The sequence below is a fragment of the Tympanuchus pallidicinctus genome, unplaced genomic scaffold (assembly GCF_026119805.1).
Source record: "Tympanuchus pallidicinctus isolate F22 unplaced genomic scaffold, pur_lepc_1.0 scaffold3, whole genome shotgun sequence".
NCBI lineage: Eukaryota > Metazoa > Chordata > Aves > Galliformes > Phasianidae > Tympanuchus > Tympanuchus pallidicinctus.
In genome coordinates, this window is record NW_026294747.1 from 54,055,742 (window position 1) to 54,071,221 (window position 15,480).

The window sequence follows — 15,480 nt, forward strand, 5'->3', positions numbered from 1 at the left end:
AGTGCTTCCCAAGCACAACCACTGTGATTTATGACCACTGAGATTACAAAGATTTTGTTGGGTAGCGAAGAGTGATGGTTGATGTCCCTCTAAACGCTTATCATCTCTGGCAGCTTAATTGAAGCCCGTTAACAGATGCAATGGAACTTGGAAATATTTCTCTTGCTAGCAGTCCTCAGTGAAGCAGAGAAGCCCAGCCTTGCTGTTGTTTTTCTGTTTTCAAGTATTTCCCTTTGAAGTCAGAGGGTGCAGAAATGACCTTCCTGAAAGAAATACACTACAAAAGGAGCATACGATTCAGGCATCTGATGGTTGCACTGGGCACACGCATCTTTAACAGGGTTCATCTCCAGCAGCTATGGATGTCCATGGCCTCGAGTGACTTTAGGAAAGATTAAGGCACACATGCAGCAGCAGGTCCTCTCGCAGCAGCTGAACTGGGTTAGCCCCTCCTCAAGCTCCATGCTCCACGGTGTTATCTTTTTCTAGGGAAAGCCGCGGTGCTGGGTAGAACTTAAATTATACCCTATGGAAGCTGGCTTGCTCCTCTGATGGAGGTTGTAATGAGGGAGTCGGGATTCCAGTTATAGCTTGGCACAGCAGATGCAGCTGGGTTTGCTAGATGATAAAAACACAGCCTTGTCTCAGGAATGCTGCAGAAGTGAGGCACGCAGGCAGTGTTGTTTTTTTTTTCCTTTCAGAGCAGTCCTTTAACTCTGGCTGTACTGTGCAACAGTTGTTCCCATTGGGAAATCAATATTTACAGAGTAAACAGTGAGGGGACGTGGTCTGGGTGCCATCCCAGCAGGTAACAGACCTGCTCTGTTCACTCCTGCACCTCCAACCCCTGGAAAACGTTACTCTTTTCTCCTCCGGTGTTGCAGTAGTTTTTCATTACCAGTGATGAATACTGATTTATATATACTCTGCTCTGTATGTTTCTCAAGGCCTATTTGTGAGAAAGAAGGAGGTGGTTGGAATATAGGATGTTACAGAATATAATTTCATTCCAATAGTACTCACAGCTCACCTCTTCCAGTCAGAATTCAAGGCCTCGTGCACAGAATTAGCCATCCCCTCAAACAGAGCAAGTTATCATGGAAAGTAATCATAGAATCATAGATCATTAGGGCTGGAAAAGACCACTAAGATCATCTAGTCCAACTATCAACCAAACCCCAACATAATCAAAGCCAGCATTCCATATATATCAAGCTTCCAATACAACCCACATACCAGGGACCTCCCCAGGCCCCTGCAATCCTGATGCTTGCAGAGACCTTCATAGAGGAGACAAATGCAAGAAGCTGCAGCCCACCAGAGATCAGCACAAACCCGCCAGGAAGCACTGTGCCCACCAGGCACTGCTGATGGAGATGGCTGTGGGTGCAACAGAACTCCCTGTTGTCGTCCGCCTGAGTCCACCTCTGGCTTTGCAGCAATACTCAGCTCTGGCTGTGCAACATAGCCCAGCACTGTGTTCCCTCTCATTTGCAGAAGCAACTTGCAGCTGTAAGAAAAATGTTTTCTCTCTAATCTGTATTTACGCAGGATGGAGATAAAGACATTCCTCAGCAATCACTTAATCTCTCTTTGTGCTGACACCACCAGCTTTGCTCAGCCCAGTTCCGAAGCAGCCATACGTACTGCAAACAACCCCCAACAGAGGCAACTGAAGGGCAGCCCCTTCTTCTGGAAGCTCTGGAAGTTTCAGGCATGTGATGTGAAGCATGAAGCCTGTTCTCAGCTCGGCTCCCGCTCCCAAGGCAACTGCGTGCAGACATGCCATCCCTGCCTCAAGCCCGACTCACGCAAGCAAGCTCCCTGCAAGCTCTAAGCCCACGCCTGGCCCTAAAGGGTTGGAAAAACAGGAAACCCTTTCAAAGGTGTCTGAGGATTTGATGTTGACGTTTGAATTTCCCTTTTGCATCACTATAACTTTTTTGTTTAAGCACTACGAAGTGCTGCGAAGCTGATGGTTATTTCTAGTTGGAGACGTTGTGCTTTTGGAAGTAAAGCCAAGGAGGACAGAAATAAAAATGTTTGAAGGCACTTCAGTGCACTAGACAAGCATTCAGCATGAGAAGCTGAGCCCTGAGGGGAAAGCATATCTCACGTACCAATGGCTAGCAAAGGCAAAGCTGTTCTGCCTAGCAACAGTTTCAGTGCTGTGTAGTTGCAGGAAATGATATAATGTACTCATCAGTAGAAACAGAGTTCTATCGCTGCAACGATGATCTGGAAGGAGCTGGAAGGACAAAACAGACAGCACTGCTGGGCATGCAGCATCCCTGCTCAGCCAGGCCTAACAGCAAGCAGAGGGGTTGCTCAGCATGGCTGCAGGAGCTGCAGGAACAGGAGCAGGCTGAGAGCATCCTGTAGGTGGGAAGCAGCCCTTGGAGAAGCAACTGGCAATGCGTTCGTCAACAATGCTGCATCTGGAGCTGGACACTGGAAAAATAACCTCACTTGGTCTACTAGTATAATACACCTGGTGAAACTCCATCCTGCTTGTCACTCAGTGCAGCACATGTCAGCGTCCTGTCCTGTGTTTGCATTCCATCAGAACCAACTTCCTGAGACAATGGCATCCTTTGCCCTGGTGGACACAGAAAGGAGGCATTTCCTCAGGAGAAGTTCATTTAGAATGTTGGACACACAAAACAAAGTAGGAAGAGCGGGCAACCTTTTCAGTGATCTGGGAAAGTATTATGGGGCAAGACCTGTTTTGCTGAAGGGAAGCATTTTCCCTAGGCACTGCATTTGTTTGGCCAGAGCTCTGCATGCAGAGGCATTCGGGACTGGGTCTCCGGAGCTCTTTTTTTAGAGGGTAGAGTCTGGGGAATGAACATTACAGTTTGTTAGAAAACCACTAGTGTTTCTACAGCACATATTTAATAAAGATAGCTTACGTCTGGCTGAAAGTTAAATACCTTTTAACTCTGCACTTGGTGTTCGTGGAATATACTGTGTGGTCTGTGCCTGACCTACGCCTGAATTAACAATGTGCCTACAAAGACTTGTGCCTCTGAGACACGGAGAAACGTGAGGCAATCAGAGAAGCAAATTCACGGCCAGTGTAGCTTGGCAGGCACCAGTGAACCCATCGGAGGTGTACCAAACTTAGGCGAATGGGAGTTAGCCGGTGTAGTTGAGGGGTTAGCTAAAATTTTTGTGAAGGTCAGAGTAAGAAGCGAATGCTGAACTCAGGGAGTTTCAGACCATTGCTGTTGCGCAAAGATCGCCCTGTCCTCAGGGAGAGATTCCTCCATGGAAACGGTGCACAGAGCACTTCGACCCCAGCTCTGCAGCTGCGCTGCCAACATGGTGCAGAAAGGGGAGGGAGACAGACAAACTCAGAGCCATGCAGAATTAAGTCAGGGTCATCTCATCCAGATGGGCTTTCTGTGCCAAGTGTAGCCCACTCGTCACAGAGAAGGTGAAGGCGATGTTCTTGGGCTACTTGACCCCTGCAAAATGGGGAGGAGCTAGGAAGGGATTCAGGTTGACAGAAAGTGTTTCCGAGCTTTTCACTAACACACCAAACATGGGCATACATCAGGATAAAAACAGAAGGAAAAGGTGAATTTTCCTTGTACAGGATTTTAGGGATTGGCATGAAAGGCAGTACTGCGTTGTCCCAGGGTAGCAGTATGAATCCTGCCAGCCTACAGACTGAGCAGGTGACGTCCCTCCATCTGAGTAATCTCCAGGTGCCCTTTCTCCTCCACGGGACTGCCAGCTGTCAGCACAAGTGAGAGCCCAGGGTTTTTCTCAATGCCTGCTGTGCTTCTCAGCGCCTGCCACGCTTGTCTCAGCGTGCTCCGCGTTTTGCTCAACGCACTCCAGACCGGCCAGTCTTCCAGTCAGGTTGAGTTTCAGGTCCCTGTTGGTTCTCTTTCCCGTGTCCCTGTTCGGGCGCCAATTGTTGCAACAGGGCCTCAAGCTCGAAAGAGCTGCTGACTCCTTTGCTTTGGTGCGGAAGAAAAGACTTTAAGTGCTTACCATCTTTTACACCCGCGCAACACAACAGTTTCCCCACGTAACCAAGACTGGTGACATGTGAGGGCTAGGCGATTGTGAGTGTATAGGTCTGGCTCAAGTTATTGTTGAGTTTTGCCATTTATTAGAAATACAACAACCTTCTTTATCCCATAGGAGATGGCTGCCCCAGTTCGCAGAAAACACCTCGGGGCAATTCCCAGTGCCTACGGAGCGGTGTCCTCTCCATGCCCTGCGTGCTCGTCCGTGGGACAGTGCGCGTCTCTCATCTCCCATAGAGCAGCGTGGCTGTGAACCGATCGTGCAGCTCCGCCAAATCCTGCAGCGCCCGCTCGTATTTGTCCGGTTCCTCCTCCAGGTGCTGGAACATGTTGAGCGGTGGGGAAGCTCGGAACTCTTTTGGCAAGATAATCTCCTCAGGCAACGAGTCGTTTCCTACGATGAAGTGGTCCAGGCGTTTCTCCTCCACGCAGCAGTGCAGGTAGTTCAAGATGTCATCCATCCGCAGCAGGAAAGCCCTCCCGTGCCACCTTTGCAAAGGAATGGTATTCAGGAGGTGCATGATCACTGTCTTCATGTCGTAGATGGTAAACTTGAGGCTCGCCATGAGATAGCCACACAGTTGCAGATATCTGAGGTAGAATTTGCCCCCCCGGGGGTGGTTGGCTACATACTGCAGGAACTTTTTCTCTGCCACAACACAGCTCTGTGGCCAGACCGTGCTGGGGGTACGACGATACACTATCTCATGGCTGCTCAGAAAGATGTCCGTATCATCCTGCTGGACGCCAAACACAAACTCAACGTAGAAGATTCTTTTGTTGACATCTCTCACATGAAGCCTGCAGGAGCGCCTGGACTTCACCGTGTCTATCTCCATGGTGAACTCTGAGACGTGCATGAGTTTCCAGGCTTTTTTGATCAGCTCCTGGAAGCAGCGGGCAGTCTTCTGCGCGTCTAAGTGGGACGTAGTGCAGAGGCTGTGCAGGAGGCTGGGCTGCTGCCTTTTCAGCTCTTTGGCGGAGGTGTGGAGGAAGCACCGCATGCGCATCTCCTGCTCCCTCTTGCACGTGCATTCCAGCTCTACACGGATACGGGAGTACATTGCTGGTACCTCGCCTGTGGTGCCCAGATCCAGGTGGAAAGTGTGCCCACGGGGGGCCAACAGGGGCACAAGCAGGCTGAAGACAGGTACGTTTCTAACGGGACACCAGCCTTCGAAGGTACTGCCCACCTTGATGAGACGCTCTGGCACTGGGTAGAAAGTATCTGATACCATATTTCGGCATATATCCATGACGCCACACATCAGCGAGTACATCACTTCACAGTCCTCTTGATGGCTTCGGACTGTCCAGAACACATCGAGAGAAAAGACACCGTCATCCTCCTCTTCCTCCTCTTCCTCCTCCTCCTCCTCCTCCTCCTCCTCCTCCTGCTCCTTCTCAATGCTGGAGCTCTCCTCATCACAGGTGTCTTCAACTCTACGGAACTTTATACAGATCATCCACATGAAGCAATACAGAAGGATGGGAAGACAAAAAACAAAGCAGCGAAGCAGGGCTTGAGTGCCCATCGTGCTCAGCGCCGTGTTCTTCTCTTCCATCTCCAGCAGCAGCTTTGTCATCTGCTCTTGCAGATACACCTCACGCTGCTGCATGCGGTCGAGCGTGTCCACATCCAAATCACCAACTAATGGTATTCTCTGCGCCAACAAGGCGAAGAAAAACGCCAAAGCCATGATCTGGAAGAGGGGAGAGAGGGGAGGTCAGTGGGGCTGGGGGGGAGCTTGCGCTGGGGTCAGGGAGGAGCAGGAGTGAGGGAGCTGGGGGGCAGCAAGGGCCGAGGCCGGCGCTGGTGGTGACTGCCCGCAGAGCTGCTCGCAGGCTCCCTGAGAGCTCGCTGCCACCACTGCAGGCTCCCAAACCTCTCGCGGGCCAGCATTTGCGCCCGGCCCAGCACAGCCCTCCCCCTGCTGCTGTACTCACCGCTGGCCCAGGCCAAAGTGGAGCTTGGCTGCCTGCTCACGGCCTCAATACCAGCCCCGCACTGTGATGCACCGCGATGTCACAATGCCCCGGCCCCACCCTTCAGCCCCACCCAGCTGCCCAGGGCCCCATGGCCCTGCCATCGGCCCTGTTCTGAGGCACGTGGCCGGACTGAGCTCCCACTAAGTGAGCAAACTCTTTGTCAAACCCCTTGGGAACTCGCTAAGAACTGCAGCCACTGCTGTTGAACTAGAAGTTGATGCATTGGTTTCACCAGAACAAAGTCACATATACCACTAGCTGTATGTTTTTGTGGCTGTTTTTTACCTTTTAAGAAAACTTACACATCCATAAAATAAGTTTTGCACCTCATCTACGGTAACTATACAGCCCGGCACCTGCCTGCACTCCTGGTTATCTGGAGAGGTTCCAGAGGGTTGGAGGCTTGCCGATGTGATGCCATCTACAAGAAGGGCCGCAAGGAGGATCCTTGCGGAGCCTCTCAGCCTGTAGTTGCTCCAGTACCAGTTGGTCCATTTGTCAGCCTGGTACCGAGGTCAAGCTGACAGGCCTGTAGCCCCCCTGGCAGCGTTCAAGTGGCGTCTGGATGAGGAGCTAAGAGATATGGTTTAGTAGCTTGTGGTAGCAGTGGTGATGGGAGAGCGGTTGGACACGATGATCTTGCAGGTCCTTTCCAACCTTGTGTTTCTGTGATTCACAAGGGCTTCTCCGGCTTTTGCTTTCAGCAAGGACCCAGTCTGGGCACACCTTGAATTCCCTATCAAAGTGTGTTAGATTTACACTGGCACAAACAATGAGGACAGAAGGCTGGCAAGCTCGATGAGCTGCTAATGTAGCACAGCTTAGGTTTCAGCTTTCTGCCTTTGTATCACTGGAGCCTTGCAGGGGAAGACTGGCTCACATGTGGGGCAGAGTGACTTTTATCAGCTACATGCTAACAGCTGCCCAGAAGGCCTTCTGTCCCACCTAGTGTCTTCCTGTGGACAGGAGACTCAATGCAGAAGCAGCTTTCCCATTGGTGGCATGGGAGCACGGGTCAGAGCAGTGCCAGCAGAAGCAGCCATGAACAGCAGCGGACGTTCTGCCCAGTGACAAATTTAAGCTAATTACCTGTGAGAAGTGACCACATGAGATCCTCACAACCACCCTGCCGTGTAGATTTGCCCCCTGGGCCCTCTCCCTGGCCTCAACATGCCCATTTTCTCCAGCTGAGGGTCACCCAGGGGAGAAGTTCTCCTCTGGGTGACCCAGGAAGGCCCACAGCTGAACTAACCAGAAATCTTCACCCAAATCTTATACTCAGGCACCACCAAACAGCTCTGAAATCACTCAGCAGTGAACAGTCCTCTGTGTTAGCAACTGTGAATACGGAGACACATCAGAGCAACAGCAACGTGCGATGTGTGCTGTGGGACCAGCTCAGACCTGTAGCTGGGGAGGCAAGAGAAATGACAGAGATATTATTTATTATGGACGGAGCCAAAAAAAAAAAAAAAAAAACCATCCTCCAGGCCTGAGTGTTTCATTTGTTTCTCTGCTAAAGAGAAGTCACCACTAATGACAGGATGAACAGCTCCACAAAGCACATACTATGCAGCCAAAGGTCCTCATTACAGTGAAAGCCGACTCCCCCATTGCAGAGCAGGGCCTGAACCAACACTACCTGTGCTGCTGCAGGTGCTGCAAGCTTTCCCCAGCCTCCTGCCTGCCTGGCCATGCGAGGAAGCACAATGTGCAGGTAAAAGGCCATTGGCAGCACGCAACAGCCATACATCTCAGAAACAACAAGCATTTATTATTGGTTCATTTAACAGAAGGACTTGGGTTGGACTTTGCCTCTTCCAGTCTCTGCCTAGATCAGTCTCACAGGGGCACCTCAGCCCCTCTCTTTCCACTGCTTTGATGTGTGATTTTAAGGGTTTTAAGGGGACACCCACTCTCTCTTCCCTGCCCAGCCTACCTCTGGGGCTGGAAGAGCAGCTGATCCCCCGTAGCTTTAACCAGAAAGCAGGCAGGGTTGTGCAATAGGGTAACTGCACTGTGCCATCCTGCCCACGGGTTAGCTGCCTGCATCATTCCCAAGGCCGTGTCCCAGCCTGGCAGGAACTCTCACCTGTATGGCTGCAGTCAACTCAGCTGCCAGCAGCTGGGCTGTGTCCTGCCCTGGATTCATCCTGCCATCCGTTCAGGGAGTAGCAGTAGAACGCAGAGTGGAAACTGGAAGGGACTTCAGCCATTCAATCCTCTTCGTGAGGGGGTTTTCTCTGCCTTTTTCAGCTCCCATGGCCAGCTTAAACCTTAACCTATACCAGCAAAAGTGATAAAATAATAGTAACATAATAGGAATGCACCTTTTTCAATAATACGTATTAGTACACAATAATACTATTGTAACAGTACTATTGTTTAACAAGGAATACTGAAACAATACGGGGTCATAACACTTGCACAGCAGTTTCCATTAATTGCTACACGAAACATGCATGATTCCAGGAAGCATTCTGCTTGGAAATAGCAAGTTTTCCACCATTCCCCACCAGTGCTTGGTGTACATGTTCTTTTAAGCTGCTTGCAAGCGCAGGCTGTGATTCATGTGGCTAGGAGTGCTGTGACTTCTCCATTCACTGGCTCACCCTGATTTAGATCCGTGCAGTCTGTGATCTGCCTTCAGCTGACCAAACATCTCTTGCAGCTCATAATTCTTAACTCGGAGCAGGCAAAGCGTGTGAACTAAGGGGATCACCGCATTTTCTGCAGGAAGGTTTAGCCCTGGCACAAACAAACCACCCAAACGTCTGCAGGCCTCCATCTGGTTCAAGTTTATCCTGCAGAGCTGCCACTCACGCCTTTGGTGATGCTGGGAGCTCTCGTGTCTGCCCTGCAACTTGCCTGCTCTGGGCCAGCCAGGTCTTTCACTGCATGGGCGTGTTTCACTCAGCTCTGCCTTTTGCATTGGATTAATGGATTAACCCCTAATCTTTGCAGTGACCTAACTTGTAGCCTGACTGATGGCTCCACTTGTTTTCTTGCAACACAAGAGAAGGGATCACCATACCAAACAAACAGCTGCTGGAGAGAAGGAAAGAAACTCAGCAAGTAGTTTATGGGCTACTTCTGTCTTCTGTTCCACAATAGGTGTGATTTGGTGTGGCTAAACATTCGGAGAGGGTTGTTTCTCCCTCATTCCCACTACTGCAGGATCTGGTTGCTTTAACAAGTCTGTGGACCAGCTGCAGGCTCTGGAAGATTGACCTTTTGCAGAAGGCAAGAGCGTCATCAGCCATTCACTTATTAAGCCACTTCAGGTGCGTAGAGGAATACAGAAATCTCTGGCTCCAGCTGGAGGCAAGTTCACAGCAGTTGCACAGTGTATCAAGGTGCATGAAAACACATATTCCAAAGAAAAGAGAATGGGAAGAGCAGAGACCAAAGAGACTTTCACATGTAGTCTGTCCCAGCAGAAAGCTGTTCCTCCTTGTCTTTCAAGTACTGAGACAGGATGCTGCTCCCCTCTCTCCATCAATGTTATCAAGTCATTGAGTCTTGTAATGTATTAACCCTCCTTGACATTGTGAAACAAGACGTCAGTTTGACTGAACTACTGCCCCAGAAGTTAAGCGCAAAGCCTGGCTGCTCTGTTAGAGGTAAAGCTGAGTCAGTGCAGTGCCTGCCTTCTCCGGCTGGGCAGGGAAGGAATCAGCTGGGCTGATTGCAGGGCCAAACTTCTGCTTTACTGCATGGAGTGAGTGGAGTGCCTCAACAGAGACCAGCATCCTTACAGAGGGCTGATGGCCAGCCAGTTCAGCCCTCTTTCTGTCTTCTGGTGGGTGAAGCAGTGCTTGGGCAAGGAGATGTGTGATGGGATGCTGGCACACAAAGTCATGCAGTAGGGAGCAGTGGCAGTCCAAGGCAATGTATCAGTGAGCCCATCTGGCAGAGACTCATCCTGATGGGGCATCACCACGGCTAGAAGCCAGCTCTGATGAAATTCACAGGGAATGCTCAGGCACTGGAGGAGGCAGGCTGCATTCCTCCATCGGTTCACAATGAGAGACCAGAGAAGTCCAGACAGCAGACGCAGGGTTGCCCACATCCGTTTTAAGAGCTTAGTCATTTCCTTGAGCACAGTGGAAAAGTTTCAACATATTTCAAGGGCTGGGACCTCAAAGGAGTACCTGTGAACTCATCCCAGATAGCGTGATGCAGTCACCCAGCGACAGGTACAAGCGGCCAAAGCTGGCAGAGTAGGCAAGAGGTGTGAGAACACAGAAAGCCATCAGAAGACGTCTGAGATTGTCCTTGCAAACAGGGCTTGCAGCAGAGTTTGTGGGATCTGACGTTAAGCGGCTGGGATTTCCCGAGACTATAAAACTGCAATCAAACGTCTCCTCGGGCTCGGTCTCATCTCCTGAGAGGAAGGGCTTGAGGCGTTTTTCCTCCGCGCAGCACTGTAGGTGCTGCGAGACGCCGTCCAGGTCCCTGCGCGGCACCACAGCGACTCCTAGCGGCAGAGAGAATCTTAGAATCGCAAGCTTGGAAAGGACCTGCAAGATCCTCACGTCCAACCGCCCTGCCATCACCACCTGCCACCACAAGCACTAAGCCACAACTCGCAGCACCTCATCCAGACGCCTCTCCAACACTGCCAGGGACGGCGACTCCTCCAGCTCCTTGGGCAGGGCACACCAGCATCTGACAGCTCTCTGAGAGAAAAAGCTTTTCCTTATGTCGAACCTAAACATCCTCCAGGCCTGAGTGTTTCATTTGTTTCTCTGCTAAAGAGAAGTCACCGCTAATGACAGGATGAACAAAGCTCCACAAAGCACATACCGACATACACAGCACATACACAGTCACCAAGCCTGGGGGTGTTCAAGGAAAGGCTGGATGTTGTGTTGAGGGACATGGGTTAGTAGGAGCTATTGGGAATAGGTGAACGGTTGGACTGGGTGATCTTTTAGGTCTTTTCCAACCTTGGTGATTCTATGATTCTATACTATGCAGCCAAAGGTCCTCATTACAGTGAAAGCCGACTCCCCCATTGCAGAGCAGGGCCTGAACCAACACTACCTGTGCTGCTGCAGGTGCTGCAAGCTTTCCCCAGCCTCCTGCCTGCCTGGCATATGCATCTATAAAATCAGTTTTGTAACTCACCTACGGTAACTATACCGCCATCATCTGCCAGCGCTCCTGGTTATCTGCAGAGATCCCAGAGGGTTGGAGGCTTGCCGATGTGATGCCATCTACAAGAAGGGCCGCAAGGAGGATCCGGGAAACCACAGGCCTGTCAGCATGACCTCGGTACCAGGAAAAGTTACGGAGCGAATCATCTTGGGTGAGATCACACGGCACGTGCGTGGCATCCAGGGGACCAGGCCCAGCCAGCACGCGTTCATGAAAGGCAGGCCATGCTTGATCCACCTCATCTCCTTCTATGACTGGGTGAGCAGCCTGGCAGAGAGGGAAAGGCTGTTGATGTATCTACCTAGACTTCAGCAAAGCCTTGGACACGCTCTCTCGCAGTATTCTCCTGGGGAAACTGGCTGCCCGTGGCCTGGACAGGTATGCCCTTCTTTGGGTAAGGAAGTGGCTAGAGGGCCATGCCCAACGGGGAGTGGTGAATGGAGTTAAGTCCGGCTGGCGACCCATTTCAAGTGGTGTCTCCCAGGGCTCGTGGTCGTACAACATTTTGCACGTCAGATAGAATCAGTATTAGTGGGCAAATGTGCTAGAGTATCACTAGGGGCATTATTACGTACTGACCCTCGAGAAACAACTTGCAGAATCACAGAATCACAGAATTGTAGGCTCTAGAGATCATCGAGTCCAACCCCCCTGCCAAAGCAGGTTCCCCACACCAGGTTGCACAGGTAGGCGTCCAGGCGAGACTTGAATATCTCCAGAGGAGACTCCACAACCTCCCTGGGCAGCCTGCTCCAGAGCTCCGTCACCTCACTGTAAAGAATTTCTTGCGCACATTCGTTCAAAACTTCCTATGCTGCAGCTTGTGCCCATCATGTAGATGGCATCACATCGGCAAGCCTCCAACCCTCTGGAACCTCTCCAGATAACCAGGAGTGCAGGCAGGTGCCGGGCTGTATAGTTACCGTAGATGAGGTACAAAACTTATTTTATGGATGTGTAAGTTTTCTTAAAAGGTAAAAAACAGCCACAAAAACATACAGCTAGTGGTATATGTGACTTTGTTCTGGTGAAACCAATGCATCAACTTCTAGTTCAACAGCAGTGGCTGCAGTTCTTAGCGAGTTCCCAAGGGGTTTGACAAAGAGTTTGCTCACTTAGTGGGAGCTCAGTCCGGCCACGTGCCTCAGAACAGGGCCGATGGCAGGGCCATGGGGCCCTGGGCAGCTGAGTGGGCCCGAAGGGTGGGGCCGGGGCATTGTGACATCGCGGTGCATCACAGTGCGGGGCTGGTATTGAGGCCGTGAGCAGGCAGCCAAGCTCCACTTTGGCCTGGGCCAGCGGTGAGTACAGCAGCAGGGGGAGGGCTGTGCTGGGCCGGGCGCAAATGCTGGCCCGCGAGAGGTTTGGGAGCCTGCAGTGGTGGCAGCGAGCTCTCAGGGAGCCTGCGAGCAGCTCTGCGGGCAGTCACCACCAGCGCCGGCCTCGGCCCTTGCTGCCCCCCAGCTCCCTCACTCCTGCTCCTCCCTGACCCCAGCGCAAGCTCCCCCCCAGCCCCACTGACCTCCCCTCTCTCCCCTCTTCCAGATCATGGCTTTGGCGTTTTTCTTCGCCTTGTTGGCGCAGAGAATACCATTAGTTGGTGATTTGGATGTGGACACGCTCGACCGCATGCAGCAGCGTGAGGTGTATCTGCAAGAGCAGATGACAAAGCTGCTGCTGGAGATGGAAGAGAAGAACACGGCGCTGAGCACGATGGGCACTCAAGCCCTGCTTCGCTGCTTTGTTTTTTGTCTTCCCATCCTTCTGTATTGCTTCATGTGGATGATCTGTATAAAGTTCCGTAGAGTTGAAGACACCTGTGATGAGGAGAGCTCCAGCATTGAGAAGGAGCAGGAGGAGGAGGAGGAGGAGGAGGAGGAGGAGGAAGAGGAGGAAGAGGAGGATGACGGTGTCTTTTCTCTCGATGTGTTCTGGACAGTCCGAAGCCATCAAGAGGACTGTGAAGTGATGTACTCGCTGATGTGTGGCGTCATGGATATATGCCGAAATATGGTATCAGATACTTTCTACCCAGTGCCAGAGCGTCTCATCAAGGTGGGCAGTACCTTCGAAGGCTGGTGTCCCGTTAGAAACGTACCTGTCTTCAGCCTGCTTGTGCCCCTGTTGGCCCCCCGTGGGCACACTTTCCACCTGGATCTGGGCACCACAGGCGAGGTACCAGCAATGTACTCCCGTATCCGTGTAGAGCTGGAATGCACGTGCAAGAGGGAGCAGGAGATGCGCATGCGGTGCTTCCTCCACACCTCCGCCAAAGAGCTGAAAAGGCAGCAGCCCAGCCTCCTGCACAGCCTCTGCACTACGTCCCACTTAGACGCGCAGAAGACTGCCCGCTGCTTCCAGGAGCTGATCAAAAAAGCCTGGAAACTCATGCACGTCTCAGAGTTCACCATGGAGATAGACACGGTGAAGTCCAGGCGCTCCTGCAGGCTTCATGTGAGAGATGTCAACAAAAGAATCTTCTACGTTGAGTTTGTGTTTGGCGTCCAGCAGGATGATACGGACATCTTTCTGAGCAGCCATGAGATAGTGTATCGTCGTACCCCCAGCACGGTCTGGCCACAGAGCTGTGTTGTGGCAGAGAAAAAGTTCCTGCAGTATGTAGCCAACCACCCCCGGGGGGGCAAATTCTACCTCAGATATCTGCAACTGTGTGGCTATCTCATGGCGAGCCTCAAGTTTACCATCTACGACATGAAGACAGTGATCATGCACCTCCTGAATACCATTCCTTTGCAAAGGTGGCACGGGAGGGCTTTCCTGCTGCGGATGGATGACATCTTGAACTACCTGCACTGCTGCGTGGAGGAGAAACGCCTGGACCACTTCATCGTAGGAAACGACTCGTTGCCTGAGGAGATTATCTTGCCAAAAGAGTTCCGAGCTTCCCCACCGCTCAACATGTTCCAGCACCTGGAGGAGGAACCGGACAAATACGAGCGGGCGCTGCAGGATTTGGCGGAGCTGCACGATCGGTTCACAGCCACGCTGCTCTATGGGAGATGAGAGACGCGCACTGTCCCACGGACGAGCACGCAGGGCATGGAGAGGACACCGCTCCGTAGGCACTGGGAATTGCCCCGAGGTGTTTTCTGCGAACTGGGGCAGCCATCTCCTATGGGATAAAGAAGGTTGTTGTATTTCTAATAAATGGCAAAACTCAACAATAACTTGAGCCAGACCTATACACTCACAATCGCCTAGCCCTCACATGTCACCAGTCTTGGTTACGTGGGGAAACTGCTGTGTTGCGCGGGTGTAAAAGATGGTAAGCACTTAAAGTCTTTTCTTCCGCACCAAAGCAAAGGAGTCAGCAGCTCTTTCGAGCTTGAGGCCCTGTTGCAACAATTGGCGCCCGAACAGGGACACGGGAAAGAGAACCAACAGGGACCTGAAACTCAACCTGACTGGAAGACTGGCCGGTCTGGAGTGCGTTGAGCAAAACGCGGAGCACGCTGAGACAAGCGTGGCAGGCGCTGAGAAGCACAGCAGGCATTGAGAAAAACCCTGGGCTCTCACTTGTGCTGACAGCTGGCAGTCCCGTGGAGGAGAAAGGGCACCTGGAGATTACTCAGATGGAGGGACGTCACCTGCTCAGTCTGTAGGCTGGCAGGATTCATACTGCTACCCTGGGACAACGCAGTACTGCCTTTCATGCCAATCCCTAAAATCCTGTACAAGGAAAATTCACCTTTTCCTTCTGTTTTTATCCTGATGTATGCCCATGTTTGGTGTGTTAGTGAAAAGCTCGGAAACACTTTCTGTCAACCTGAATCCCTTCCTAGCTCCTCCCCATTTTGCAGGGGTCAAGTAGCCCAAGAACATCGCCTTCACCTTCTCTGTGACGAGTGGGCTACACTTGGCACAGAAAGCCCATCTGGATGAGATGACCCTGACTTAATTCTGCATGGCTCTGAGTTTGTCTGTCTCCCTCCCCTTTCTGCACCATGTTGGCAGCGCAGCTGCAGAGCTGGGGTCGAAGTGCTCTGTGCACCGTTTCCATGGAGGAATCTCTCCCTGAGGACAGGGCGATCTTTGCGCAACAGCAGTGGTCTGAAGCGTCACTCCCTGAGTTCAGCATTCGCTTCTTACTCTGACCTTCACAAAAATTTTAGCTAACCCCTCAACTACACCGGCTAACTCCCATTCGCCTAAGTTTGGTACACCTCCGATGGGTTCACTGGTGCCTGCCAAGCTACACTGGCCGTGAATTTGCTTCTCTGATTGCCTCACGTTTCTCCGTGTCTCAGAGGCACAAGTCTTTGTA

The 15,480-nt window shown here is 51.8% G+C and overlaps 2 protein-coding genes across 7 annotated transcripts; one reads left to right on the forward strand and one right to left on the reverse strand.

Moving 5' to 3' along the window:
• Positions 1-3,516: 3,516 nt before the first annotated feature.
• Positions 3,517-11,776, reverse strand: LOC128086485 (inositol 1,4,5-trisphosphate receptor-interacting protein-like 1). 6 transcript variants are annotated; one of them, XM_052695175.1, is made up of 3 exons: positions 11,166-11,776; positions 8,125-8,314; positions 3,517-5,746 (listed from the first exon to the last, which is right to left on the reverse strand). In XM_052695175.1, the coding sequence occupies exons 2-3, from the start codon at positions 8,182-8,184 to the stop codon at positions 4,268-4,270; spliced, it is 1,539 nt and encodes a 512-aa protein (XP_052551135.1). In that variant the 5' UTR covers positions 8,185-8,314; positions 11,166-11,776; the 3' UTR covers positions 3,517-4,267. The 6 variants fall into 6 exon arrangements, with proteins under 6 accessions (XP_052551135.1, XP_052551141.1, XP_052551140.1 ...); XM_052695181.1 differs by having other exon boundaries at positions 7,285-8,314; positions 11,166-11,775; XM_052695180.1 differs by having other exon boundaries at positions 5,991-8,314; positions 11,166-11,775.
• Positions 11,777-12,034: 258 nt separating this feature from the next.
• LOC128086611 (inositol 1,4,5-trisphosphate receptor-interacting protein-like 1) lies at positions 12,035-14,970 on the forward strand. The gene is made up of 2 exons (XM_052695424.1): positions 12,035-12,496; positions 12,741-14,970. The coding sequence occupies exon 2, from the start codon at positions 12,744-12,746 to the stop codon at positions 14,217-14,219; it is 1,476 nt and encodes a 491-aa protein (XP_052551384.1). The 5' UTR covers positions 12,035-12,496; positions 12,741-12,743; the 3' UTR covers positions 14,220-14,970.
• The last annotated feature ends 510 nt before the right edge of the window (positions 14,971-15,480 follow it).

Coding starts and splice junctions, on each gene's coding strand:
- LOC128086611 (XM_052695424.1), top strand. CDS start 12,744: ATGGCTTTGGCGTTTTTCTTCGCCTTGTTGGCGCAGAGAATACCATTA.
- LOC128086485 (XM_052695175.1), bottom strand. CDS start 8,184: ATGAATCCAGGGCAGGACACAGCCCAGCTGCTGGCAGCTGAGTTGACT. Junction 5,747..8,124: donor AGTTGACTGCAGCCATACAG/GTGAGAGTTCCT, acceptor CCCCTCTTCCAG/ATCATGGCTTTGGCGTTTTT.